At 45.9% G+C, this 27,053-nt stretch overlaps 1 protein-coding gene across 1 annotated transcript in view; it reads right to left on the bottom strand.

Annotated features, from left to right (window-relative positions):
* LOC138664005 (zinc finger protein 585A-like) overlaps positions 1-27,053 on the bottom strand; it is an 87,023-nt gene that overhangs the window by 50,459 nt on the left and 9,511 nt on the right. The window contains exon 4 of the mRNA XM_069750399.1: positions 24,938-25,035. Coding sequence (XP_069606500.1) covers positions 24,938-25,035 — 98 coding nt within the window. The remainder of the gene's footprint in view (positions 1-24,937; positions 25,036-27,053) is intronic.

Consider the following 27,053-nt stretch of genomic DNA (forward strand, 5'->3'; position numbering starts at 1 on the left):
GCCAACAGGTTCACTTTAATGTACATATACAATATATATTTACCAAAAGAAGCGTGTTAAATAAAGATGCAGTTTTAGGCCATGTGCACACGTACAGTATTTTTCGCAGTTTTTTCTCGTTTTTTTGCTATAAAAACGCGAAAAAACGCTTCCATATGCCTCCTACTATTTACAATGTATTCCGCATTTCTTGTGCAAATGTTGCTTTTTTTTCCGCGAAAAAAAATCGCATCGCGGAAAAAAAAGCAACATGTTCATTAAATATGCGGAATTGCGGGGATTCCGCACACCTAGGAGTGCATTGATCTGCTTACTTTCCGCATGGGGCTGTGCACACCATGCGGGAAGTAAGCAGATTATGTGCGGTTGGTACCCAGGGTGGAGGAAAGGAGACTTTCCTCCACGGACTGGGCACCATATAATTGGTTAAAAAAAAAGAATCAAAATAAAAAATAGTCATATACTCACCCTCTGATGGCCCCGGAGTCTTCCCGCCTCTCATCGGTGCATGCTGCCGCTTCTGTTCCTATAGATGGTCTGTGTGAAGGACCTGCGATGACGTCGCGGTCCTGTGATTGGTCGCGCGACCGCTCACGTGACCATGACGTCATCGAAGGTCCTTCACACACCCCATCTAAAGGAACGAACGCCGCTGAGGAGATCTGCTGTCTGCAGGGTGAGTATAACCATTTTTTTTAATTTTATTTTATTATTTTTAAACATCCTATCTTTTACTATAGATGCTGCTTAGGCAGCATCTATAGTAAAAAGTTGGTCACACTTGTCAAACACTATGTTTGACAAGTGTGAACAACCTGTCAGTAAGTTTTCCAAGCGATGCTACAGATCGCTTGGAAAACTTTAGCATTCTGCAAGCTAATTACGCTTGCAAAATGCTAAGAAAACCGCAAAAAAAAGGGGGAAAAAACGCAAAAAAAAAATGCGGATTTCTTGCAGAAAATTTCCGGTTTTCTTCAGGAAATTTCTGCAAGAAATCCTGACGTGTGCACATACCCTTACTGTTTCAGATCTTTACCTTAATCAAATATTGTAAAAGACACAGAGATGGAGAAGTCACTATAATCAGCTCTAATCTGCCATCTCCACCGTTCTCATTACAAAAGTATAAAACAAATAATACTGGTGGTTAAAATAGATTTTTTACTTATTATAAAATCTGTTTCTCGCAGTCTTCATTGGGGCACAAACAATCATGGGATAGTCTGCATTGCATTGAAATAATATTGGCTCCTCCCCAACAGGTTATAGGGTACCTTCCTGCTAAGGTGCACTCCCCACAGCCCACACCGAACATCAGCACCGATGACATTGGACCGGACTTATCCTGAGGAAGGGACCATGCCTCCTGTGACTCTGCTGTTCCACCGCCTGCCCTCAGGTAAGATACCTTAAATTCGGACAATAAGACGGACCCCATCTTATAAAAATCTTTTTTTATGCTATTTTCATCCCAAAATTGGGGTGCATCTTATGGTCGGTGCGTCTTACTAGTCCGAAAAATACGGTACCTTTGGGAGAAAAGACAGCTGGCGATAAATCTGCCTGAACAGCTCTGTGTGAAGAACCCGTTCTACTGCAAATAACTTCTGGAGACTTAGAAAGTCAGCTTCTCAGTTCTCCATCACTTGTATACGAACTGCAGAGATTAGAGGAATCTTGTCCTTTGCCCACTCCAGAATCCCTGTGACCTTCACCACAGCTGAAGGGCTCTGTGGGCCCTATGGCAATTGATATAGGCCACAGCAGTAACATTTTCTGATTGATCTCTGATCAGCAACCCCTGGAGTAAGTGCTGCCAATGTAAAAGATGTAATGTAATGTAAAAGAGCAAGACTGACAGCTCTGAGCTCCAGCACGATTAATGGGAGAAGTCTCTCCTTTTTGATCCAAAGCCCCTGAACTATCAAGGGACAGAAGATTAATCAACAGCTGGACAGGCCAGCATCCGTGGTGAGCACCTGCCACTAAACGGAAAGAAAAGAATGATCCCACCTGAGAGACCAGTGACAATGAAGAGGGAGACGGATTGGTCAGTCCAGGAGTTGAATTGATCTGAGGCTAGAAGCGTGTTCGGAAGAGGCCTTGACCAAAATTGAGCAAACGGCACTGCATTGAAAGTCGCCACATTCTTTCCCAGGACCTTACAAAATCGACGGGAATGCTTCCAGGTCGTTTAAAATCTCTGACTGATGACTGTAGGGAAAAACTAAGGGATAAAACTAAAACAGAAATGCTAAAATCGGTATAATCAACCACATATAAGTAAACAAACAAAGGACTCACAGAACAGATTCCCACATACATGGAATCTACGGATAGTAGGATCCCTCAGACTGTCCACATGGACGCCTCAGTGTCAGTCTTGAAAGGGAAAAATCTCCCCAGAAGGAGCATGTAACATGTACGAGTGGTTTCTCTCACCGCATGTAATAAATACCATGAAGGTGCGGTGAAGGTGCATGTATCCTGTCTTTGTCGTTAATGCAGAGCCATACACAATACATAAAAAAATTGGAACGATCTCACCTCCAGTTTTCTTGTAACGGCAAGACCTACTCACATCCGCAGCATCTGGGAGGGGGGGTCCACAGTTTTAGCATTATATATTAAAAGTTAATTTTTATTATTAGTCACACCCTGCTTTGATTTAAATTTTTTGACTGGTGACACACCGCTGTTTTGATTTTTTGCCTTCTATTGGGGCATGGCTGGCTTCCTGGAGAGGGGGGTCGACACTGAATCGTGGGTAGTCGAGGCCGAGGAGGTTTTTTCGGACCGCAATTTTGTGCAGTCCAAGTACACACCAACATATAATAGTGCCTTTAAAGAGCTGACCCAAGTTTACAAGAACCAGATCTGCAGTTGGTGGGAGGTACAAAGCCTGGATAACTACATTAAAGCAGGCATTGTCCCCCACCACTTAAGGATTACACTACAGCCTGGTTTCAGGTACAGAAACTCTGGTTTAAAGGTACCGTCACACTTAGCGACGCTGCAGCGATACCGACAACGATCCGGATCGCTGCAGCGTCGCTGTTTGGTCGCTGGAGAGCTGTCACACAGACCGCTCTCCAGCGACCAACGATGCCGGTAACCAGGGTAAACATCGGGTAACTAAGCGCAGGGCCGCGCTTAGTAACCCGATGTTTACCCTGGTTACCATCCTAAAAGTAAAAAAAACAAACACTACATACTTACCTACAGCCGTCTGTCCTCCAGCGCTGTGCTCTGCACTCCTCCTGTACTGTCTGTGTGAGCACAGCGGCCGGAAAGCAGAGCGGTGACGTCACCGCTCTGCTTTCCGGCTGACCGACGCTCACAGCCAGTACAGGAGGAGTGCAGAGCACAGCGCCGGGGACAGACAGCTGTAGGTAAGTATGTAGTGTTTGTTTTTTTTACTTTTAGGATGGTAACCAGGGTAAACATCGGGTTACTAAGCGCGGCCCTGCGCTTAGTAACCCGATGTTTACCCTGGTTACCAGTGAAGACATCGCTGAATCGGTGTCACACACGCCGATTCAGCGATGTCTGCGGGGAGTCCAGCGACCAAATAAAGTTCTGGACTTTCTTCCCCGACCAGCGACAGCACAGCAGGGGCCTGATCGCTGCTGCCTGTCACACTGGACGATATCGCTAGCGAGGACGCTGCAACGTCACGGATCGCTAGCGATATCGTCTAGTGTGACGGTACCTTAAGTGAACAGTGGGAAAAGGAGGCCACCCTGAGCTCATTGAGGTTTATGAACCTTCTCCTGGAAGAAGAGAAAAAGACTCTAATAAAACTCAATGAGAGCTTGAAAGAACAAATAAGCATTACAAAAAAGTTTGCGGCAGAACCTGATTTTGCTTCAAAAGAGACAGTCCTGCAGAACTCTGTGGAAAGGTACCAATTCCACTTAAAAGAGAGGAAACACCGAAACTTTGTAAGAGACTTACAAGAATTTAAAGAGAATAAGGCATACCAACTCCCACAAAGTAGACAAGCAAACAGGACATTTGAAACAGATATCTCGTCCACAGATACAGATTTATCTGATTCCGACACACGTCCAAGAAATACCAAAAGCAAACACAGGGGAAGGGGGAACCAAAGGGGGCGGCCCAGTGATAGGTCAGGAGGGGCTCGTTTTTTAGACCGAGAATACTTCCTGAGGAATCGGCCCAACCACAACGGGAATTAACACAACCCCTGGCCCCACAAGTTATTAACCTCTCATCAAGAAATCTGAGTGATTTAGAGGTTGGGGTCTTGAACAAAGGCCTCAACTTTATACCCACATCGAACTTCCAAACATTTGAAAGTGTGAAGGATTTACATCTCTTCACAAGAAGGCTTAAGTGGAAGAAGTTTTTTGTAAGAGAGGACAAGAGGACGTGTAGGGACATGGACATACCAGACTCATTGCTAGCAGATGTTAGGTTCTTGTATGACTTGGCAGACTCTACCCCAGAAAACACGGGGAAAGGCCCATTTACAAATTTAAAAAACAGAAGTAAAAAAATGCCCCCAATACAGGGCGACCGTTCTGCAATTGACATCTTTGAAGAGCTGGTGACCAGAGATCTGGAGAAGTTGGAAAACGAACCAATGGGAAGGAAGTACAACTTGTCCAGATCAGAGATAGAGACTTTGAAGGGCCTAGAGAAGGACCCCAAGATCGTAATTAAGCCCTCAGATAAGGGGGGCAACACAGTATTTATGAATCATGAAGACTATGTAAATATGTGTGAAAGGATCCTTGAGGATCCAGTAAATTACGAAAAAATCTCCTCAAATCCCACCTCATTGTATAGAAAACAACTTAAGTCGATTTTGGATGGAGGGCTAAGTAATGACCTAATTGACAAGAACGAGTATGAATATTTACTCCCACAACATCCGGTAGTGGCAACGTTCTATTGCCTCCCAAATGTCCATAAGGGTCTAGTCCCCCTTAGGGGGAGACCCATAGTCTCAGGAATTAACAGTCTATGTCACCATGTGGGGATTTACCTTGATGAAATTCTCAAAACACATGTGACAGCACTCAACTCGTATACTAGAGACTCTATGGACCTCTTGAGGAAAATAGACGGATTAACCCTGGAACCAGAGGCCCTACTCTGTAGCATCGATGTGGAGGCACTCTACTCGTCAATAAGACACTGTGACGGTCTAAGGGCAGTGGAGTACTTCATTAAGAGTAGAGGCCAACAATATACAGGGCACAACAAATTTACCTTGGACCTACTTGAGTTCTGTCTCACAAGGAATTTTTTTCTTTTTAACGGATCTATCTTCCACCAGCACAGGGGCACCGCTATGGGCAATTCATGTGCGCCCGCGTACGCAAATCTGCTCCTGGGCTGGTGGGAGGAATCCGAGGTCTTTGGAGACACATTCATAGAAGAACAGGCTAACATAGCCTTTTGGGCCCGATATATAGATGATGTGCTACTAATTTGGAATGGGGATGCTGTAACCTTGACTAACTTCGTATCTAAACTAAATGATAACCAGTTGGGCTTGTCTTTTACTTTCGAATACCATAAAGACAAACTACCGCTCTTGGATCTATATATCCAAAAAATGCCAGATGGACATCTGGATACTAAGACATACAGAAAGCCTACCTCCACGAATGCCCTTCTGAGATGGGATAGCCATCACCCGGTGTCTCTGAAAAAGGGCATTCCCAAAGGCCAATATCTGCGAGCAAGACGAAACTGCTCCTCGAATGAAGAATACAAGATACAGGCTGCCGATTTAAAGACACGATTTGTAGCCAGGGGATACCCGGATGGGATCCTAAAAAAAGCTTTCAATGAGGTGAAAGACATTAATAGAAATAGTCTATTGGTACCAGCTACAATAAAAGATGCAATGCCGGTTTGCAGATACATTACCACCTATAACAATGGGGCTCAAAAGATACGGACAATACTGCAGAAGTATTGGTCCATCCTAAACATGGATGAGGACATTGGAGAGATGGCGGGGGACTCCCCGAGGATCACCTTTAAGAAAGGCAGGTTCATAGGCGATAGACTTGTACATAGTCATTATTCCCCGCCGGTGAATGACACGTGGCTCCCAAAACCACCAAAGGGATGCTACAAGTGCAGTGGGTGCGTAGCATGTCCTGTAATGGCAGTGGGCCCAAAGTTCCAAAGTGGAGTGACAGGGAAGGAATATCAGATCTACCATTTTATAAACTGTAGATCCAAGGGAGTAATCTATAGAGCAATGTGCAAGTGCGGTCTAGAATACATTGGCAAAACAATACGCGAATTTAGAAGACGCGTCGGGAAACATCTGAGAGATATTGCCCTGAATAGAGACACACCCCTGGCCAGACATATCAACACCGAACATAGTGGCGATAGTCGAGGACTTAAGTTCATGGGAATTGACAGGATTGGTGCACCCAAAAGGGGAGGGAATTGGGATCAAATGCTGTTACAATGCGAGACAAGATGGATCTTCCGCCTGAAGACACAAGCACCAGGAGGCTTAAACGAGATCCTAACTTATAGTTGCTTTCTGGACAACTAAATACACGCACATTGATTCTTTCCTTCCCCCCTTTCTCTCCTTCCATTAGGGCGTGGTAGGACTTTTTAATAGGGTCAGCCGTCGTGGAATGGGGGCGCCAATCTTGCGTTTTCTGTCCTAGGGTGCCAACCTCCATTGTTAGGTAGGCCTGGGAGGATAGGAGTTTGGTTAGGGATAAGTTGGGGGGGTATACACAATACTATCCCTCTCTCTGATTTTTTCCAATGCACCACTCCTGTCTTTGGTCTCCGCCCCATCTCCCCATTGGGCCCCATCCATGTTTATTCTGGTCATTTTTATCTTATCATGATTTTTGGGTCTTTAATTAGTATTTTCCAGGACGATCTTGGACATACGAATAGGGCCCTTTCACTGTCCCTCGATGTGGGCGTCACTCCCCCCTCCGCAGGGATCAGCCAGCATGTGCCCACTGTGAGGATCCTCACTCCTGAGAGGAGGTTATGGTAGGATCTATTGTCTTTTGAGAAATGACCCGGTATGAAAAACAGTGCAGCATGTTCATGACTGACATTTGTCACATCCGGGAAGAGATTATGAAAACTTCACCTGTTCATTGCGCTGCAGATGGGGCTTTACACAGCCCAAGGCAGCGAGACTCCGGGACTCCGGAACGCTAATATACAGCAGGGGCGCCTGGACCTGAGGTTACGGTCGGGCGCCGCGCTGCTATGGCAACCGGACAGGTGCGCCACACCGGAAGTGAGGCGCACGGCGCAATGAGACGCCACGATACCGGCGGTTTGTATGGGCAGTGTGCTGCCATGGCAATGGGACAGCACGCGTCGCCGGAAGTGGCGCGTGCGGTCCAAGACGTGCGTTCCAAGAGGACGCACAGGAAATGACGTCAAGTAGCCCGGGCCCGGTTAACAGGGGGCGGGCTATTTAAATAACAGAAACGCCACTACACAGCGATCATTGGCATACCCCTAGGTTTAGGGTCCCCCACGGGTGTGGAAGGACGTCACATAGGTTTCCCCTGATGAGTCCATAAAACGAAACGCGTAGGGAAGAATGCGGTTGATGTTTTGGGGTTAATTTACACGTCTGACAGCTTGGATGGGCATATGTGTGGTCAAAACTGTGGACCCCCCCTCCCAGATGCTGCGGATGTGAGTAGGTCTTGCCGTTACAAGAAAACTGGAGGTGAGATCGTTCCAATTTTTTTATGTATTGTGTATGGCTCTGCATTAACGACAAAGACAGGATACATGCACCTTCACCCAACCTTCATGGTATTTATTACATGCGGTGAGAGAAACCACTCGTACATGTTACATGCTCCTTCTGGGGAGATTTTTCCCTTTCAAGACTGACACTGAGGCGTCCATGTGGACAGTCTGAGGGATCCTACTATCCGTAGATTCCATGTATATGGGAATCTGTTCTGTGAGTCCTTTGTTTGTTTACTTATATGTGGTTGATTATACCGTAATTTTTATTATTAGTCACACCCTGCTTTGATTTAAATTTTTTGACTGGTGACACTCCGCTGTTTTGATATAAAACTAAAACAGACTGTGTCCTGTTGACAATCCAACCGAATTGGTCCAAAGTCTGAAGAAATATTACAAAAATAATGGAGGAACTAAGATAGTCTTTGGAGGAATATATAATTTCCAAATTGGGGAGAACCCCAAATAAACCCTCACTAGAAGACCATAAAATTAAACTTTTATTTCTATTAATTAAAATAAAGAATATACAAAAGGTATACAACATTTTGTCCCTAATCTGTCTCAGAAGTCTGCAGTTATTTTATGGAGTATTCCTGCTCATTTATAAAATGCATAGCACCCGGTATGCTAATACACATTGGCAGAATAGTACAACAAATTTTAGCGCCAGCGTCCCCCCAACATGTTTCACCGCGCTAGTGGCGTCATCAGGGGATGGGACATAGGCTTAAAGTCTGAAGAACAATCATGTCAGGGGCTTTCTAGATCTTGCGCAAAGCATGGTGCTTTGACAAAAATATCATCCAGATAGGGAAAAACAATTATCCCCTGGACCGGAGCAGTGCCATAACCGGGGCCAAGATCTCCGTGAATACCCCAAGGCGCTGTGGCCAGCATGAATAGGAGAGCCCAGAACTGATAGTGATCTTGATTTATCGCAAAGTGAAGAAATCGCTAATGAGTTGGAAAACTTGGCAAATGCAAATAAGTGTCTTGAATATCTACCAAAGAAATAAATTCCCTGGCTTCCATGGATGTTACCACTAACCAGAGAGACTCCATTTTGAAGAGCCGAACCTACTTGTTCAGCGCCTTAAATCTAAAATAGGCTGCACCAAGCCGTCCTTCTTGGGGATAACGAACAGGTTTGAATAAAGACCCTGAAGTGCTCTGAAGTGGGAACACCTACGGTCACCCCTGCCTGAAGGGCGTCCAGTGGGAGTTGCTCTAAAGGTAGCTCTCCTGGGCGACCTTTGGTCTAACTTGCCAACCTGGCTCATCCCATTTGGGAAATCGACGAAAGGAACAGCCCCGCAAGGTCCCACGCCTCCGATAAGGACTTCTGCGCAAGTGCTTAGTCCATGACATTACCGCCTCTGAAACTCAAGTGGCAGAAACGGCTGTGCAAAGGGCAAAACCTGTTGCCTCAAAAGTGGACCTCGCCACAGATTCTATATGTCTATCCCGGGTCTCTAAGTGCAGCAATCTCAGCAAGAGATAGACTGGTCACTTTAGATAAGCGAAACACTGGAGTATCTACCACTGATGGAGTAGACCAATCTGTCACCAGCTCTATTCGGAAGAAATATAACATCGCCATGAGTGTTTCCATGCCTTGTGTAAGGCCTCTGTAAATTCCTCATGGTTAGAAAAAGATCTAGCAATGCACTTACCCCCTCCTAAGAAAACCTGCACTTACCCCTCCTAAGAATTTCGGTAAAGCGAGGGGGCAGCGCAGCAGTCAATTCCAGAGAGGAATCCATAGCCGTCACCAAACTGTCTGCCATTTCTCTCAGCTTCCCCATCTGATATGGATCTAGGACAGATTCTGCAATAGAAATAGATTCTTATCACTGAGGGGAGCGAATCCAATGGGAAGGGGAAAAGGAATCTGTGCTCTACCCTCTGGGACGAGGAGGTAACCTGAGACCATCTGGACCACTTTCATGACTGGCCATACTGGTACGGGGTGACTGGAAGTTCTGACTCACAGCGGCGATCGTAGCTTCTGGGGTGGTAGTAGTCATTGGTAACAGTTCCACAACTATTACTAGCGTCCTGGACACAATGGTTAGTTCGGCTAGAGACTGAGCTAAATCACGAGCCCAGGCAGGAGGGGCCATTCGCTCCTCAGATGTCGTGGAGGTCCCCTCTTCGGCTACCAATAAGGAAGCAAGAGGGGTGCAGACGGTACAATAGGCTACAAACTGACCGTTGGAAAACTTACTATTACAAGACACACAAGCATAGTAAGTGACAAGTTCAGACTGCGCTAATGGGCGTGCACGGTCCTCTCTAGACTCAGACATTATAAATGATAGCGAAAACTCAGAAAGGAAATAGAAGACTCCACTAAACAATGACACAAAAACTGATAGATGCTAGAGTGCCAAGTATCAGCCCCCAGTAGCCAACATCCTACTACATCCATGTTGCAGGAGAAATCTGTTCCCTAGGTAAGCATGCTAACCCACGAGAAGGAAGACACCGAGGAAGGAGGACAACATCTTAATAGTGCCCAATTACAGCCCAGAAGAGGAAGAGGCAAAGGCAGAGGGACAAGTACCCGGAGCGTCAAAACACCATCACTGATTAGTTGTAAGACAGGCCGTGCTAATAAGCCGGGAGTAAACTGGCTGTCGATTGGCTGGAAAGGTGCAGCCCAGTGACTGGTTGGAATATCCCACCAGCCAATTGGCTGAGTGCTCTTACGCCCTGCGCCCGTACCCCCCACCACCGTCAGCTACCACCTAGCCCGCAGAAAGAGCGGAGAGAGCCCGCAGATACTCAGCCGTTCATCAAAGCCTCACTTCAGCCCATCTCCTGTCTAACCCCTGCACCAGGAAAGTCCCCTCAGGTATCCAGCACTCCAAGAAAAGAAAACAAAGGGGAAAAAAGTGGGGAACCAGGCAGTGATAAGGGGGAGGGACAGGCTCACGACAGGGTCATACTTACCTGCCCTGAAGCTCCAGATCCCTTTAACGTCTACTCTTTGAACACGTGTGTTATGTGGAACGGCGAGCAAGAGAAGAGCTAGTTGGCTTACAGACCTCCAAACGAGTACCTTCATGTGTCAAGGTGTCTTAGGTTAGCCACACCAATGAGAGCGGATGTGGGCTGAACAATCACAGCCAGAATTCAGTAAAACAGAGTGCACAATTGCAGAGTGCACAATTGCCCTCTGAGACATCCAGCGGTAGAGTGGGAAATTTTCTATATATTTTCTCACGCTACAGTTCAAATGAGTTTATGCCACAAGGGGGCACAGCTTTGGTGACAGCACCGCTAATCACCCAAGTTACATTACCTTCATTTCATTCATTCCCCAGTCTTTTTACAGCCGGGGGCGTCTGCATTAGCAGCACTTCTGGTTGTAACTGTACTTAACCCCTTCAGATGGACTTACAGCGTGGGACATGACTGTATGGCGGACAGGTATGGGATATTGTTACTTTTTTATTTTGGAATTTGTTACAGGAGAACGGGGGTCTTCAATTGGATTGAGTGGACAATAAAGATAATAAAACCCTGTGTCTTTCTTTCATTAAAATACTTTATTCTTAATGTGTGTTTATTTTTAACCCTTTCCTACTATTGGGTTAATCATGGATATGTGTCTTATTGACTCCTCTCCATTATTAACCAAGCTTAATGTCACCATACAATAGCACACCTTGCTGTCACCTACATTAACCCCTTATTACCTCAAATCCCACTGCTACACGGGAGTGGGAAGAGAGAGCCTAAGTGCCAGAATAGCCGCATCTTACAGATGTGCCTTTTCTGGGGTGGATGGGGGCAGATGATTTTAGCCGGGGGGCCAATAACCATGGTCCCTCTCTAGGCTATTAATATCTGCCCTCAGTCACTGGCTTTCCCACTCTGGCGGAGAAAATTGCGCGGGAGCCCACGCCAGTTTTTTCCGTGATTTAAGCCTTTATTTTAACACCTATAGTTCCCAAATTTTGCACACACACACCAATAACATTATTAGTGAGGGATTAAGGGATATGAAATGGTTTAGTGTATGTAAACCATGTCTCATATCCTGTCGGGTTTGGTATTTGAATTACCGGCTTTTATGCTATCTAGCTCTGCATTATATATATATATATATATATATATATATATATATATACTAGATGGTGGCCCGAGTCTAACGGATCGGGTATTCTAGAATGTGCATGTCCACGTAGTATATTGCCCAGCCACGTAGTATATTGCCCAGCCACGTAGTATATTGCCCAGCCACGTAGTATATTGCCCAGCCACGTAGTATATTGCCCAGCCACGTAGTATATTGCACAGCGACGGAGTATACAGCACAGAGCCACGTAGTATACACTTAAAAAATCTACTATATAATTGTCTAAGGGCCACTTTCGTCTTTCTGTCTGCCCTTCTGTCTGTCACAGATATTCATTGGTCGGGGCCTCTGTCTATCATGGAATCCAAGTCGCTGATTGGTCTCGCCAGCTGCCTGTCATGGCTGCCGCGACCATTCAGCGACGGCCACAGTCCGATTAGTCCCTCCCCTGCAGTCAGCGCCCGGCGCCCGCTCCATACTCCCTGCAGTCATCACTCACACAGGGTTAATGCCAGCGGTAACGGACCGCGTTATGCCGCGGGTAACTCACTCCGTTACCGCCGCTATTAACCCTGTGTGACCAAGTTTTTACTATTGATGCTGCCTATGCAGCGTCAATAGTAAAAACATCTAATGTTAAAAATAATAATAATAAAAAAAATCATTATATACTCACCTTTCGCGACGCTCCGGTGACCGCTCCATGCAAGCGGCAGGTTTCGATGCCAAGGATGGTATGGGAGAAGGACCTGCCATGACGTCATGGTCATGTGACCGAACTACAAGGGGCCCTCGGAAGGTGAGTATATGTTTATTTTTTAACCTGTGACATAAGTGGCTGGGCAATATACTACGTAGCTGGGCAATATACTATGTGGCTGGGCAATATACTACGTGGCTCTGTGCTGTATACTACGTCGCTGTGCAATATACTACGTGGCTCTGTGCTGTATACTACGTGACTGGGCAATATACTACGTGACTGGGCAATATACTATGTGACTGGGCAATATACTACGTCACTGGGCAATATACTATGTAACTGGGCAATATACTACGTGCCTGGGCAATATACTACGTGGCTGGGCAATATATTACGTGGGCTGTGCAATATACTACGTGGCTGGGTAATATACTACGTGTCTGGGCAATATACTACGTGACTGGGCAATATACTACGTGGCTGGGCAATATACTACGTGGGCTTTGCAATATATTACATGACTGGGCAATATACTACATGACTGGGCAATATACTACGTGGCTGGGCAATACACTATCTGGCTGGGCAATACACTACGTGGGCTTGGCAATATACTACGTGGACATGCATATTCTAGAATACCCGATGCGTTAGAATCAGGCCACCATCTAGTAAACATATACTCATCCTCAAAAGCCCGTTGAAGTCCTGGCCCGGCAGCTTCCAGTCCCAGGGTTGGTATGGGCACAGGACCTGTGATGACGTCGCGGTCACTTGACCGTGACGTCATGGCAGGTCCTTCTCGCAGGACCTGTGATGATGTCGCGGTCACATGACCGTGACGTCATTTCAGGTCCTTCTCGCATACCATCCTTGCCACCGGAACCTGCCGCTTGCACGGAGCGGTCACCGGAGCGTTGCGACGATCGGGAAAGGCGGCGGAAGGTGAGTATATAATGATTTTTTAAATTATTTTTAACATTAGAGCTTTTGACTATTGATGCTGCATACGCATCATCAATAGTAAAAAGTTGGTCACACAGGGTTAATAGCTGCGTTAATGGAGTGCATTACACCGCGGTCCATTAACGCTGGCATTAACCCTGTGTGAGGGCTGACTGGAGGGTAGTATGGAGCGGGCACTGACTGCGGGGAGGAAGGAGCGACCATTTTTCCGCTGGACTGTGCCGGTCGCTGATTGGTCGAGGCTGTTTTGCCGTGACCAATCAGCGACTTGGATTTCCATGACTGACAGAGGCCGCGACCAATGAATATCTGTGACAGACAGAAAGACAGACAGACGGAAGTGACCCTTAGACAATTATATAGTAGATATATATATATATATATATATATATATATATATATATATATATATATATATATAGTACAGACCAAAAGTTTGGACACATTTGTCATTTAAAGATTTTTCTGTATTTTCAGGACTATGAAAATTGTACATTCACACTGAAGGCATCAAAACTATGAATTAACACATGTGGAATTATATACTTAACAAAAAAGTGTGAAACAACTGAAATTATGTCTTTTATTCTAGGTTCTTCAAAGTAGCCACCTTTTGCTTTGATGACTGCTTTGCACACTCTTGGCATTCTCATGATGAGCTTCATGTCGGTTTATTTGCTCCATAAACCAGCAAGGCAGCAACAAAAAGGAAAACAGTCCGTACATCAGGCCGACATAGCATTAAAGTCCATAGAAGAGCTCTGCTCTTCTCAGGCTTGTGGGCACACAGGCTGTGCAGTGTCCAGCACTCAGGCTCTATCTGAAGCCACAGACACAGAAGGCCTTCTTCCTCTCAATACACAAGACTCCTGTCTGTAGTGTCCAGCCTGGACACATGGAAATCTGTCCACACTGACAGACTCCCAAACACTCACTCCATGTGCTAAACACACCTCCTTTACATAGGTGTAACCACACCCAGGTACCTATCACATGGCCAGTCAGGTGAGCGTGACATCACCACAGGTCCTTACACACAAGACCATTTTAGGTGTTTAGACACACCTCTTTGGGTGGGTTTGTAGGTGACTGAACCCACCCATCTCTCCAATCACCTGGAAGCCTTCCCAATGTAAACAAATCCCTCAGCAGTAGATCTGCTTGAGCAAAACATACCCAGGCTTCCATCACAGGGCCACCCACCTCTGCGATACATACCGTCCATTAATCACATGACCAGTCGCTATGCCACAAAATATATATATATATATATATATATATATATATATATATATATATAGATAGATAGATATACATATATATATATATATATATATATATATATACATATACACACACCTATACAATGTGTAGACATTTATTTTATCTATTCTATTCTAACCTGTCAGTGTGATTTTACTGTACACCGCACTGAATTACCGGCTTTTCTATAGGACACCGGTGCGTATTTCTCGCAAGTCACATGTATGGTCCGTGTGTAATCCGTATTTTTCTCGCCCCCATAGACTTGAATTGGCGTATTTTTCTCGGAATACGCTGACAATCGCAGCATGCTGTGATTTTCTCAGCCCGTTAAATAAAGCAGAGAAATATACGGCTGATAGGAGCTGCCCCATAGAGAAACATTGGTCCGAGTGCAATGTGTTGTTTTTGCGCCTCTCATACGTCCGTATTTCTCTCTAGTGTGACCCCGGCCTAAGGTGTCCAATGTTTACAATTATGTGTTATACCTTTATTATACACGGAATTGACCAGCACTCTGTTATTTGGAGGTGCCCTGCCCCTCTTTTATAGTATGTAGTGTTATATAGCTGCACTTTTTGGCTTGTATTCGTCATATGTCACCAGGGAACATGGTTCTGTTATGCTCCCGCCTGCCTCGCCGCATGTTTCTCACACTTACCACACTGCGGCGTCCCGGCGCATCCCTGCTCATTCCCGGTCTTCTGCTCTTCCTGCGCGCCCAGCTCCTGGCTCTCCTCGGGTGCGCGCGCGCATTGGGTTTGGCGGCGCACGCGCACATTCTTCTCACTGATCCCGGCCACTCTCTCTGGTACGCTCTGTGCTCTGGAGGACTTCCACCCGGAAGGTATTTCTCCGTCCTCCTTATCAGGCCGCCTCTTCCTCCTGGCAATGCCTGATTGTCATTTGTGTTTTCATGTGACTCTGGCCCCACGTCGTCTGGTAGCTCCGTCCTCTGTCTGCTCTTATTAGCTGCCTTGTATTTCTTCGCTCCATTGTGTTTTTTCCCTCTCGTTTCCCTTCCAGTGCCTGCCTACCCGTGTCTCTTGGTTTGTTTCTTACAGTCGTGCCTTTGTCGTGTCAACCAGTCTGCGTCTCATATCTCGCCTGCCTAGTTCCCAGTGTCTCCAGTTGCTCTCTGTTCCATTTCCCCTTCATTCCATCCTGCCTGCATTTGGTATCACTCCCAGTGTCAGATACTCCTGCCGTCCTCACCATTTAAGTCTTCTTCTCAGTCCCGCCGATCTTCCTGGCGCTCTTTCTGATTATACCTGCATCTCCGCCCTGTCCGTATTTCTGTGCTCCTGCCGTGTATACTCTCTCTTCTGCACTTCTCCTTTAGGTACTAGCTGCCGCGGCAGTAGTCTCCCTTGAGCCTGCCTCAAACGCTCCCTGTATAGGGGGTGGTCCACTGGGTCCACTCGCCCTTGGAGGGTTCGCTGTTGCGGTCTAGCGGGTCCACCTTTTGGAGTTCCTCTTGCGTTCTCACAGTACAATCAGGCCATGGACCCCGCTGGTACTCCTTTTTCCGCTCAGAAAAGGCTTGGGGTTCTTCGTGAGAATTAAACCAGGATCATGGCCTTTTTAAAAGCCATGGAGTCCCGCTTATCGGCGTTACAGCCCTCTGATCCTGGGAACGTGTCCCAAATGGCTAGTCTCCAGCAAGAGCTCACTCAGCAACGCGACACCCTGAGTCACATTCTAAATTATATTGCATCGGTGGATAACCGTCTGCTTTCCCTGCAGTCGGCCACTTTGGTTCCCGTTCCCGCTCCGCATCCACCACCTCGCCTGACCAAACCTCCACGGTATAGTGGAGATCCTAAGTTATGTTGTGGCTTTTTAAACCAGTGCCAACTACATTTTGAGCTATTGCCGCAACAATACCCCACTGATCGGGCCAAGGTGGCTTTCGTGGTGTCTCACTTAGAAGGGGAGGCTTTGGCCTGGGTGAATCCACTCTGGGAGCTTTTTGGCAAGGTCTGTCTTCTCGAATCAAGGACGAGCTGGCGGGTTGAGACACACCAACGTCTCTGCAGGATCTCATATCCCTAGCAACTCGCATTGATCTTTTCTTCCAGGAACGGCTTCGTGAAACAGATAGAGAGAGAAGACCTTCTCGCCTATCTTCTGTCCCTTCTAGTCCTTCCTTTTCGCTATTGGCCTCTTTGCCTCCGGTTCCGGCTCCTGAACCCATGCAAGTGGATCGTCTCTGAACAGCAGAACAACGCCGCAAAGAAAGAGTCGCACAAGGTCTGTGCTTCTACTGTTGCAGCGCGTCTCATTTTCTGCGTTCTTGACCAGTGAGGCCGGGAAACGCTTCCGCCTAAGCCAACTAAGAGAGGTCTCCCTAGGTATCTGTGAATCCTCTCTACCTTTAACGCTTTTTGTTTTAGTTAATCTTGGTACTAGTCGCTTTTCCGAGGTGGCTTATGTTGATTCTGGTGCTGCAGGGAACTCTATTCAGATAGAGGCAGTTAAGAGACTCCATATTCTTGTCAAATCCTTGGAGACTCCTCGGCAGTTAGCTTCGGTCGATGGTAGGCCCTTGCGGGAGACTGTTGCCCTTGTCACAGAAGAGGTGGAGTTACAGATCAGAGCTCTGCATCGGGAGAAAATAGCCTTCTATGTGCTGCCTTCGTTGTCTCATACATTCCTTTTGGGCCTTCCGTGGTTAAGAACTCATGAACCCGTCCTGGATTGGCGATCTGGTGATGTCTTACATTGGGGTCACGCCTGTCAGACCAGGTGTCTTCTTCCCGTGCAACCTGTAAAGATTCTTCAGTCTAACCTGGCACCTGCAGATTTGCCTTCAGCCTACTGGTCCTTCTCGGACATCTTTGACAAGAAAGAGGCGGAGAACTTGCCCCCACATCATCCATATGATTGCCCGATCGCCCTTGTACCAGGCACGACACCACCCAGGGGGCATATTTTCCCACTGAATCCTCTTGAGTCTCAAGCTATGACCGAGTATGTCCAGGAGAATCTAGCCAGAGGTTTTATCCGGAAGTCATCTTCACCCACAGGCGCGGGTTTCTTTTTTGTCAAGAAGGATGGGTCTCTTCGTCCCTGCATTGACTACCGGGGCCTCAATAACATCACAATTAAGAACAAGCACCCACTTCCTCTTATTCCAGAGCTATTCGACCGTCTACGAGGAGCACGCATTTTCACGAAACTAGATCTCTGTGGTGCCTACAATCTAGTCCGTATTCGCTCCGGAGACGAGTGGAAAATTGGCTTTAACACCAGGGATGAGCACTATGAGTATTTAGTCATGCCCTTTCGTTTATGCAAAGCTCCTGCTGTATTCCAGGAATTTGTGAATGAAATTTTTCGAGATCTTTTGTACACTTGTGTGGTGGTTTACTTGGATGATAGCCTTATTTTCTCTCCGGATCTGATCTCCCACAGAAAGCATGTTCGTCTTGTTCTACTGCACCTGAGAGAGAATCGCCTTTATGCCAAGCTTGAAAAATGCGCCTTTGAACAGTCGTCTCTTCCCTTCTTGGGTTACATTATTTCTGACTCAGGACTATGCATGGATCCGGAGAAGGTGTCTGCCGTGCTCAACTGGCCACGTCCAAATGGTGTCAACGCTATCCAGCGATTCCTCGGTTTCGCAAATTACTATCGGCAGTTCATCCCTCACTTTTCCTCTTTGACCAGACCTATCACCGCTCTGATACGTAAGGGGTCCAATCCTCACATCTGGTCGTCTGAAGCCATAGATGCTTTCTCGTCTCTGAAACAAGCCTTCGCCTCTGCTCCAGTACTACATCATCCTGAGGTGAATAAACCTTTTGTTCTGGAGGTTGATGTCTGCCGCTGGAGCTGGAGCAGTACTTTCTCAAAGGTCCTCTTCTGAGAAGCTTGTTCCCTGCGGTTTCTTCCCCAAGACATTCTCTTCCTCTGAACGGAACTACTCCATTGGCGACATGGAGCTCTTAGCCATCAAGTTGGCATTTGAGGAGTGGAGATACCTTTTGGAGGGAGCTATTCACCCATTTAAAGTCTTCACAGATCATAGACTTAATCCTCGGCAAGCTAGATGGTCTTTATTTTTTGCCCGTTTTAATTTTGAGTTGCATTTTTGTCCTGGTAACAAAAATCTCAAGGCTGACGCTTTGTCCAGGTCCTTCTTATCTACGGAGTCAGTGGAGTAGCCCTCGCATATCTTGGATACGTCTAAAGTCATCATGGTGGCACCTGTTAGTTTGTCTTCTCTACCTCCTGGTAAAACTTTTGTTCCTGTGTGCAACAGGAGACAAGTCCTTCGTTGGGGACATACTTCCAAATTGGCAAGTCATGTCGGCTTCAAGAAAACACTCTCATATGTGTCCCGCTTTTATTGGTGGCCGACTCTTCTTCAGGATAACTGAAGCTTCATAGCCTCCTGTCCGTCTTGTTCCAACAACAAGACTCCTATGCAGTTACCCTCCGGTCTGCTTCATCCGCTCCCTATTCCATCTGCTCCTTGGCAGCACATTGTAACATAGTAACATAGTTAGTAAGGCCGAAAAAAGACATTTGTCCATCCAGTTCAGCCTATATTCCATCATAATAAATACCCAGATCTACGTCCTTCTACAGAACCTAATAATTGTATGATACAATATTGTTCTGCTCCAGGAAGACATCCAGGCCTCTCTTGAACCCCTCGACTGAGTTCGCCATCACCACCTCCTCAGGCAAGCAATTCCAGATTCTCACTGCCCTAACAGTAAAGAATCCTCTTCTATGTTGGTGGAAAAACCTTCTCTCCTCCAGACGCAAAGAATGCCCCCTTGTGCCCGTCACCATCCTTGGTATAAACAGATCCTCAGCGAGATATTTGTATTGTCCCCTTATATACTTATACATGGTTATTAGATCGCCCCTCAGTCGTCTTTTTTCTAGACTAAATAATCCTAATTTCGCTAATCTATCTGGGTATTGTAGTTCTCCCATCCCCTTTATTAATTTTGTTGCCCTCCTTTGTACTCTCTCTAGTTCCATTATATCCTTCCTGAGCACCGGTGCCCAAAACTGGACACAGTACTCCATGTGCGGTCTAACTAGGGATTTGTACAGAGGCAGTATAATGCTCTCATCATGTGTATCCAGACCTCTTTTAATGCACCCCATGATCCTGTTTGCCTTGGCAGCTGCTGCCTGGCACTGGCTGCTCCAGGTAAGTTTATCATTAACTAGGATCCCCAAGTCCTTCTCCCTGTCAGATTTACCCAGTGGTTTCCCGTTCAGTGTGTAATGGTGATATTGATTCCCTCTTCCCATGTGTATAACCTTACATTTATCATTGTTAAACCTCATCTGCCACCTTTCAGCCCAAGTTTCCAACTTATCCAGATCCATCTGTAGCAGAATACTATCTTCTCTTGTATTAACTGCTTTACATAGTTTTGTATCATCTGCAAATATCGATATTTTACTGTGTAAACCTTCTACCAGATCATTAATGAATATGTTGAAGAGAACAGGTCCCAATAATGACCCCTGCGGTACCCCACTGGTCACAGCGACCCAGTTAGAGACTATACCATTTATAACCACCCTCTGCTTTCTATCACTAAGCCAGTTACTAACCCATTTACACACATTTTCCCCCAGACCAAGCATTCTCATTTTGTGTACCAACCTCTTGTGCGGCACGGTATCAAACGCTTTGGAAAAATCGAGATATACCACGTCCAATGACTCACCGTGGTCTAGCCTATAGCTTACCTCTTCATAAAAACTGATTAGATTGGTTTGACAGGAGCGATTTCTCATAAACCCATGCTGATATGGAGTTAAACAGTTATTCTCATTGAGATAATCCAGAATAACATCCCTCAGAAACCCTTCAAATATTTTACCAACAATAGAGGTTAGACTTACTGGCCTATAATTTCCAGGTTCACTTTTAGAGCCCTTTTTGAATATTGGCACCACATTTGCTATGCGCCAGTCCTGCGGAACAGACCCTGTCGCTATAGAGTCACTAAAAATAAGAAATAATGGTTTATCTATTACATTACTTAGTTCTCTTAGTACTCGTGGGTGTATGCCATCCGGACCCGGAGATTTATCTATTTTAATCTTATTTAGCCGGTTTCGCACCTCTTCTTGGGTTAGATTGGTGACCCTTAATATAGGGTTTTCATTGTTTCTTGGGATTTCACCTAGCATTTCATTTTCCACCGTGAATACCGTGGAGAAGAAGGTGTTTAATATGTTAGCTTTTTCCTCGTCATCTACAACCATTCTTTCCTCACTATTTTTTAAGGGGCCTACATTTTCAGTTTTTATTCTTTTACTATTGATATAGTTGAAGAACAGTTTGGGATTAGTTTTACTCTCCTTAGCAATGTGCTTCTCTGTTTCCTTTTTGGCAGCTTTAATTAGTTTTTTAGATAAAGTATTTTTCTCCCTATAGTTTTTTAGAGCTTCAATGGTGCCATCCTGCTTTAGTAGTGCAAATGCTTTCTTTTTACTGTTAATTGCCTGTCTTACTTCTTTGTTTAGCCACATTGGGTTTTTCCTATTTCTAGTCCTTTTATTCCCACAAGGTATAAACCGCTTACACTGCCTATTTAGGATGTTCTTAAACATTTCCCATTTATTATCTGTATTCTTATTTCTGAGGATATTGTCCCAGTCTACCAGATTAAGGGCATCTCTAAGCTGGTCAAACTTTGCCTTCCTAAAGTTCAATGTTTTTGTGACTCCCTGACAAGTCCCCCTAGTGAAAGACAGGTGAAACTGTACAATATTGTGGTCGCTATTTCCTAGATGCCCAACCACCTGCAGATTTGTTATTCTGTCAGGTCTATTAGATAGTATTAGGTCTAAAAGTGCTGCTCCTCTGGTTGGATTCTGCACCAATTGTGAAAGATAATTTTTCTTGGTTATTAGCAGAAACCTGTTGCCTTTATGGGTTTCACAGGTTTCTGTTTCCCAGTTAATATCCGGGTAGTTAAAGTCCCCCATAACCAGGACCTCATTATGGGTTGCAGCTTCATCTATCTGCTTTAGAAGTAGACTTTCCATGCTTTCTGTTATATTTGGGGGTTTGTAACAGACCCCAATGAGAATTTTGTTACCATTTTTCCCTCCATGAATTTCAACCCATATGGACTCGACATCCTCATTCCCTTCGCTAATATCCTCCCTTAAAGTGGACTTTAGACAAGACTTTACATAGAGACAAACCCCTCCTCCTCTCCGATTTTTACGATCCTTTCTAAACAGACTGTAACCCTGTAAGTTAACTGCCCAGTCATAGCTTTCATCTAACCATGTCTCGGTTATTCCCACTATGTCAAAGTTACCTGTAGATATTTCTGCTTCTAGTTCTTCCATCTTGTTTGTCAGGCTTCTGGCGTTTGCGAGCATGCAGTTTAGAGGATTTTGTTTTGTTCCAATCTCCTCACTGTGGATTGTTTTAGAAATGTTCTTACCTCCCTTCTGAGTATGTTTTCCTGGGTCGTCTTTGTTCGAGTCTAATGTTTTTCTTCCCGTCCCCTCTTCTTCTAGTTTAACGCCCTCCTGACGAGTGTAGCGAGTCTTCTGGCGAATGTGTGTTTCCCAGGTTTGTTGAGGTGTAGTCCGTCTCTGGCGAGGAGTCCATCATACCAGTAATTCACACCGTGGTCCAGGAATCCAAATCCTTGTTGTCTGCACCATCGTCTTAGCCAGTTGTTTGCATCAAGGATCCTGTTCCATCTCCTGGTGCCATGCCCGTCTACTGGAAGGATAGAAGAAAAAACTACCTGTGCATCCAGTTCCTTTACTTTCTTCCCCAACTCTTCAAAGTCCTTGCCGTGTCATTGGTGCCAACATGTATCAGAAGAAATGGGTGGACGTCCTTGGAGCTGAAGAGCTTTGGTATCCTATCGGTCACATCCTTGATCATCGCACCTGGAAGGCAGCATACTTCTCTTGCAGTTATGTCCGGTCTGCAGATGGCTGCTTCGGTGCCTCTCAGTAGTGAGTCTCCCACCACCACCACTCTTCGTTGCTTCTTGGCTGTACTTTTTGCTGTCACTTGTTGCTGTGTGCCCTTTTCTTTTTTGCTTGCTGGTATTGCTTCATTCTTAGGTGTGCCATCTTCATCCTCTACAAAGATTTGATATCGGTTCTTCAGTTGTGTGGTTGGTGATTTCTCCATGGTCTTCTTGCTTCTTTTGGTCACATGCTTCCACTCATCTGCTTTTGGAGGTTCTCTGACACTTTTTGCACCTTCTGTGACCAGTAGAGATGCTTCTGTTCTGTCTAGAAAGTCTAGACTTTTGATGGACTTTATCACCGATCTACCTCGATCTTCCAGTTGCACTGTCATCCTGGTTGTTGTAGATAGGTTCTCCAAGATGGCCCACTTTATATCTCTTCCGGGTTTACCTTCTGCACCTGAGTTGGCGAAAGCTTTTATCCATCATATTTTTCACATTCACGGTCTTCCTCAACATATTGTTTTGGATAGAGGGGTTCAGTTCACCTCTCGCTTTTGGAGATCTCTCTGCAAGTTTATGGACGTCACGCTTGCTTTCTCATCTGCCTACCACCCACAAACCAATGGTCAAGTGGAACGTACCAATCAAACTTTGATGACTTATCTTGATCATTTCTCTAAATCTCATCAGAACGACTGGGTAGATTTACTTCCGTGGGCCGAATTTGCATACAACAATCATATCAGCGAATCTACTTCCAAGTCTCCTTTCTTCATCGTCTATGGGCAACATCCTGGTGTACCTCTTCCGGTTCCTCCTGTCCCAGGTGTCCCAGCAGCTGATCTTCTGTCTGGGGAGTTCTCTAGAATTTGGCAGGAGACCAGGAACGCTCTTGAACTGGCCTGGGCCAGAATGAAAAAACATGCGGACAAGAGGCGCTTGGATTCTCCTCTATTTCTGCCTGGTGATAAGGTGTGGCTATCTTCCAAGTTTGTCCGCTTAAAAATGCCTTCTCACAAACTGGGTCCCCGCTATATTTGGCCCTTCGAGGTCTCAACCTGTATCAATAATGTCTCTTATAAGTTGAAACTTCCCGCTTCGCTCCGCATCCCCAATTCTTTTCATGTTTCCCTCCTGAAGCCTGTGGTCCTCAATCGGTTCCATTCCACTTTCAATCGTTCTCCTCAGCCTAATTTTTGTAATGATGTCTCTGAAGTTAGAGACATTCTTGCTATGAAAAAGATTAGAGGGAGGACCTTTTTCCTGGTTGATTGGAAGGGTTTTGGTCCCGAGGAGAGATCTAGGGAGCCTCGGGAGAACATCCAGGCTCCTCGAATCCTGGCAAAATTTCTTTCGGGTCTTAGGAAAGAGGGGCATAAGGGGGGGGGGGGGGGGGAGTGTACTGATATGCTCCTGCCTGCCTCACAACATGTTTCTCATACTTACCACTGCCTACCTGTGTCTCTTGTTTTGTTTCTTACAGCCGTGCCTTCGTCGTGTCAAGCAGTCTGCGTCTCATATCTCACCTGCCTGGTTCCCAGTGTCTCCAGTTACTCTCTGTTCCGTTTCCCCTTCATTCCATCCTGCCTGCATTTGGCATCACTCCCAGTCTCAGATACTCCTGCTGTCCTCACCATTTAAGTCTTTTTCTCAGTCCCGCCGATCTTCCTGGCGCTCTTTCTGATTATACCTGCATCTCCGCCCTGTCCGTATTTCTGTGCTCCTGCCGTGTATACTCTCTCTTCTGCACTTCTCCTTTAGGTACAAGCTGCCGCGGCAGTAGTCTCCCTTGAGCCTGCCCCGAACGCTCCCTGTATAGGGGGTGGTCCACCGGGTCCACTCGCCCTTGGAGTGTTCGCTGTCGCAGTCTAGCGGGTCCACCTTTTGGAGTTCCTCTTGCGTTCTCAGAGGTTCTTTGTCATCCTCTTTTCTATTTCAATTCTTAGACATTTTATGAGCTAAACTAATAAAGTATAATCATATTTTTTGCTATAAAAACTTATGTTTCTGATTGCTTTACACATAAGAACTGAGAAAAGCCTGACCTGAAGTCTGCCAAGGAGGTGGAAATTTTACTTAAATGCAATAATACTGTCAGCCTCCAGGTGGCAGCAGACCAGCAATCTCTGTCCCCCAATAAGACCAGTGAGAAAACAAGACTGAGCACAAAACCTTCAGAGCCTTCTACACATCATAGGTGAGATCTCATGACACCTTCTCTCCATCTACCTGATGATCCTGAGGAACATCGGGTTTTTCTTCTTTACAGTCCTGTAGAAGAAGAGGACAGGGACATCTCTCTGGTGTTGACTTCTTACTGGGCAGAACTGGAGGAAACACATACAGGGACTGAATTCATTCTTTTACATACAGATAATAATAATATTTATTTATATAGCGCCAACATATTCTGCAGCGCTTTACAATTCAACAGTTCATATACAAGTCAGAAGTAACAACGTTAAAGATAACACACAAATTAAAGCAAAAATAATGACATCCCAGCTTATAAGAGCTTACAATGAGGTGGGGGAGACACAAAATACAGGTGCTTATTTACAATGATGGTCCAGCCATCTTGATGAAATGGAGATAGATAAAGGCTGCATGAGCTGGTCGCCAGCCAGTATGTGTGGTGCTTTTGGGTGCAGTGGAGTTTGATGGAAAGTTATGGTCAGAGAAACTGAATGGGTTATATATATAAAAGGACTTCGATTAGGGAACGTGATAGGCCACTCTAAACAGATGTGTTTTTAGGGAGCACCTAAAGCTGTGTAAATTGTGGTTAGTCCTAATTTCTTGGGGTAGAGCATTCAAGAGGATTGGCGGAACCTGGGAGAAGTCTTGGAGTCGGAAGTGGGAGGAACGGCCGATAGACAGAAATGAAGGAGGAGATGTAGGGGGGTGCAGCACTGTGGAGAGTTTTGTGGGCGAGAACAAGCAGTTTAAATTGGATCCTGTAATGTATGGGCAGACAGTGCAATGACTGGCAAAAAGCAGAGATCGAGTACCAATTAGCCAGATGGAAGACCCTGGCTGCTGCATTAAGGATGGACTGGAGAGTGGAAAGTCCAGTGAGGGGGAGGCCAATAAATAGAGCGTTACAGTAGTCAAGGAAGGAGTGAATCAGGGCAAAAGTGAGGGTTTTTGTTCTTTCCATGTTGAGAAAGGGGCGGATTCTAGCGGTCAAGAGATCGTATTTGGGAGGTTGTAGGGATCGTACTCACTCAGGTGCAGCACGAGGTAGAAAGGAGGCGTGTTTCTTTAAGGAAGTCAGTGTGGGTCTATTTGCTTCATAAACCCAGCCGCAACAACAAAAAGTAAATGGCCTTCGGAAGAGACAAAACAACACACAGTGTCCTTAGGCTCTCTGTTTCCTCAGCCTGTGGGCACAGGCTGGGGCAATGTCCAGCACGCAAGCTCGGTCTGGAGCCACACATACAGGAGGCCTTCTACCTCCCTAGACACAGCACTGTGCCAAATAACAGCCTCCATTACCTAGGCTGTAACCACACCCACAGGTGAGGTATGTGGCTAGCCAGACCCGCCCATCTCTCATAGCTACCCACAACCCGGACCCAGATGCATTAAATGACATCTTAGTGCTCAAGTGCACTAAAGAGAAATATTCCGGGTTACATCACAAGGAGCAGCCATCCCTGTGACACATACCTCCCATCGATTACACGGCCATTAGCCTCCTTACAGAGGCGAAGGAAAGATTGGTGTCAAACATAACACTACATAACTGCTATTGTGGTGCCACCCACGGAGAGGGAGATGTCAGATTTAGGGAGGTCAGTAGACTGCGGGGGGGGGGGCAGAAGAAGTTTAGTTTTGTAAAGGTTGAGTTTCGGATAGAGAGCGGACATAATGTTGGAGACTGCGGACAGTCAGTCACTGGTGTTCTGTAGTACAGCGGGTGGTAAGGTCAGGAGATGGAAGTGTTTACTTGTGTGTCATCGGCATAAAGATGGTACTGAAAGCCAAATCTGCCGATGGTCTGTCCAATTGGGGCCAAGCACTGAGCCCTGAGATGAAAGGGAGATTGGAGAATGGTCTGTAGTTATTTAGTTATTTGTGCAGGATGGATCGAAAGAAGTTTTTTTTTTTAAATAATGGAGTAATGATAGAATGTTTGAAGGAGGAAGGAAATATACCGGAGAGGGACAGATTGAAGATTTTAGTTAGGTGAGTAATGATTACTGGAGAGACTGAAGAAAATGTGAGGGAATGGGGTCAGTAGTGCATGTAGTAGAACGAGAAGGCGAGTGGAGCCTGGAGACGACTTCTTCTGTGGGGGGGTCAAATGTGAAGAGTAAGCCAGAGAAGGTGCAGGGAGGGC

The sequence above is a fragment of the Ranitomeya imitator genome, chromosome 2 (genome assembly GCF_032444005.1).
Source record: "Ranitomeya imitator isolate aRanImi1 chromosome 2, aRanImi1.pri, whole genome shotgun sequence".
NCBI lineage: Eukaryota > Metazoa > Chordata > Amphibia > Anura > Dendrobatidae > Ranitomeya > Ranitomeya imitator.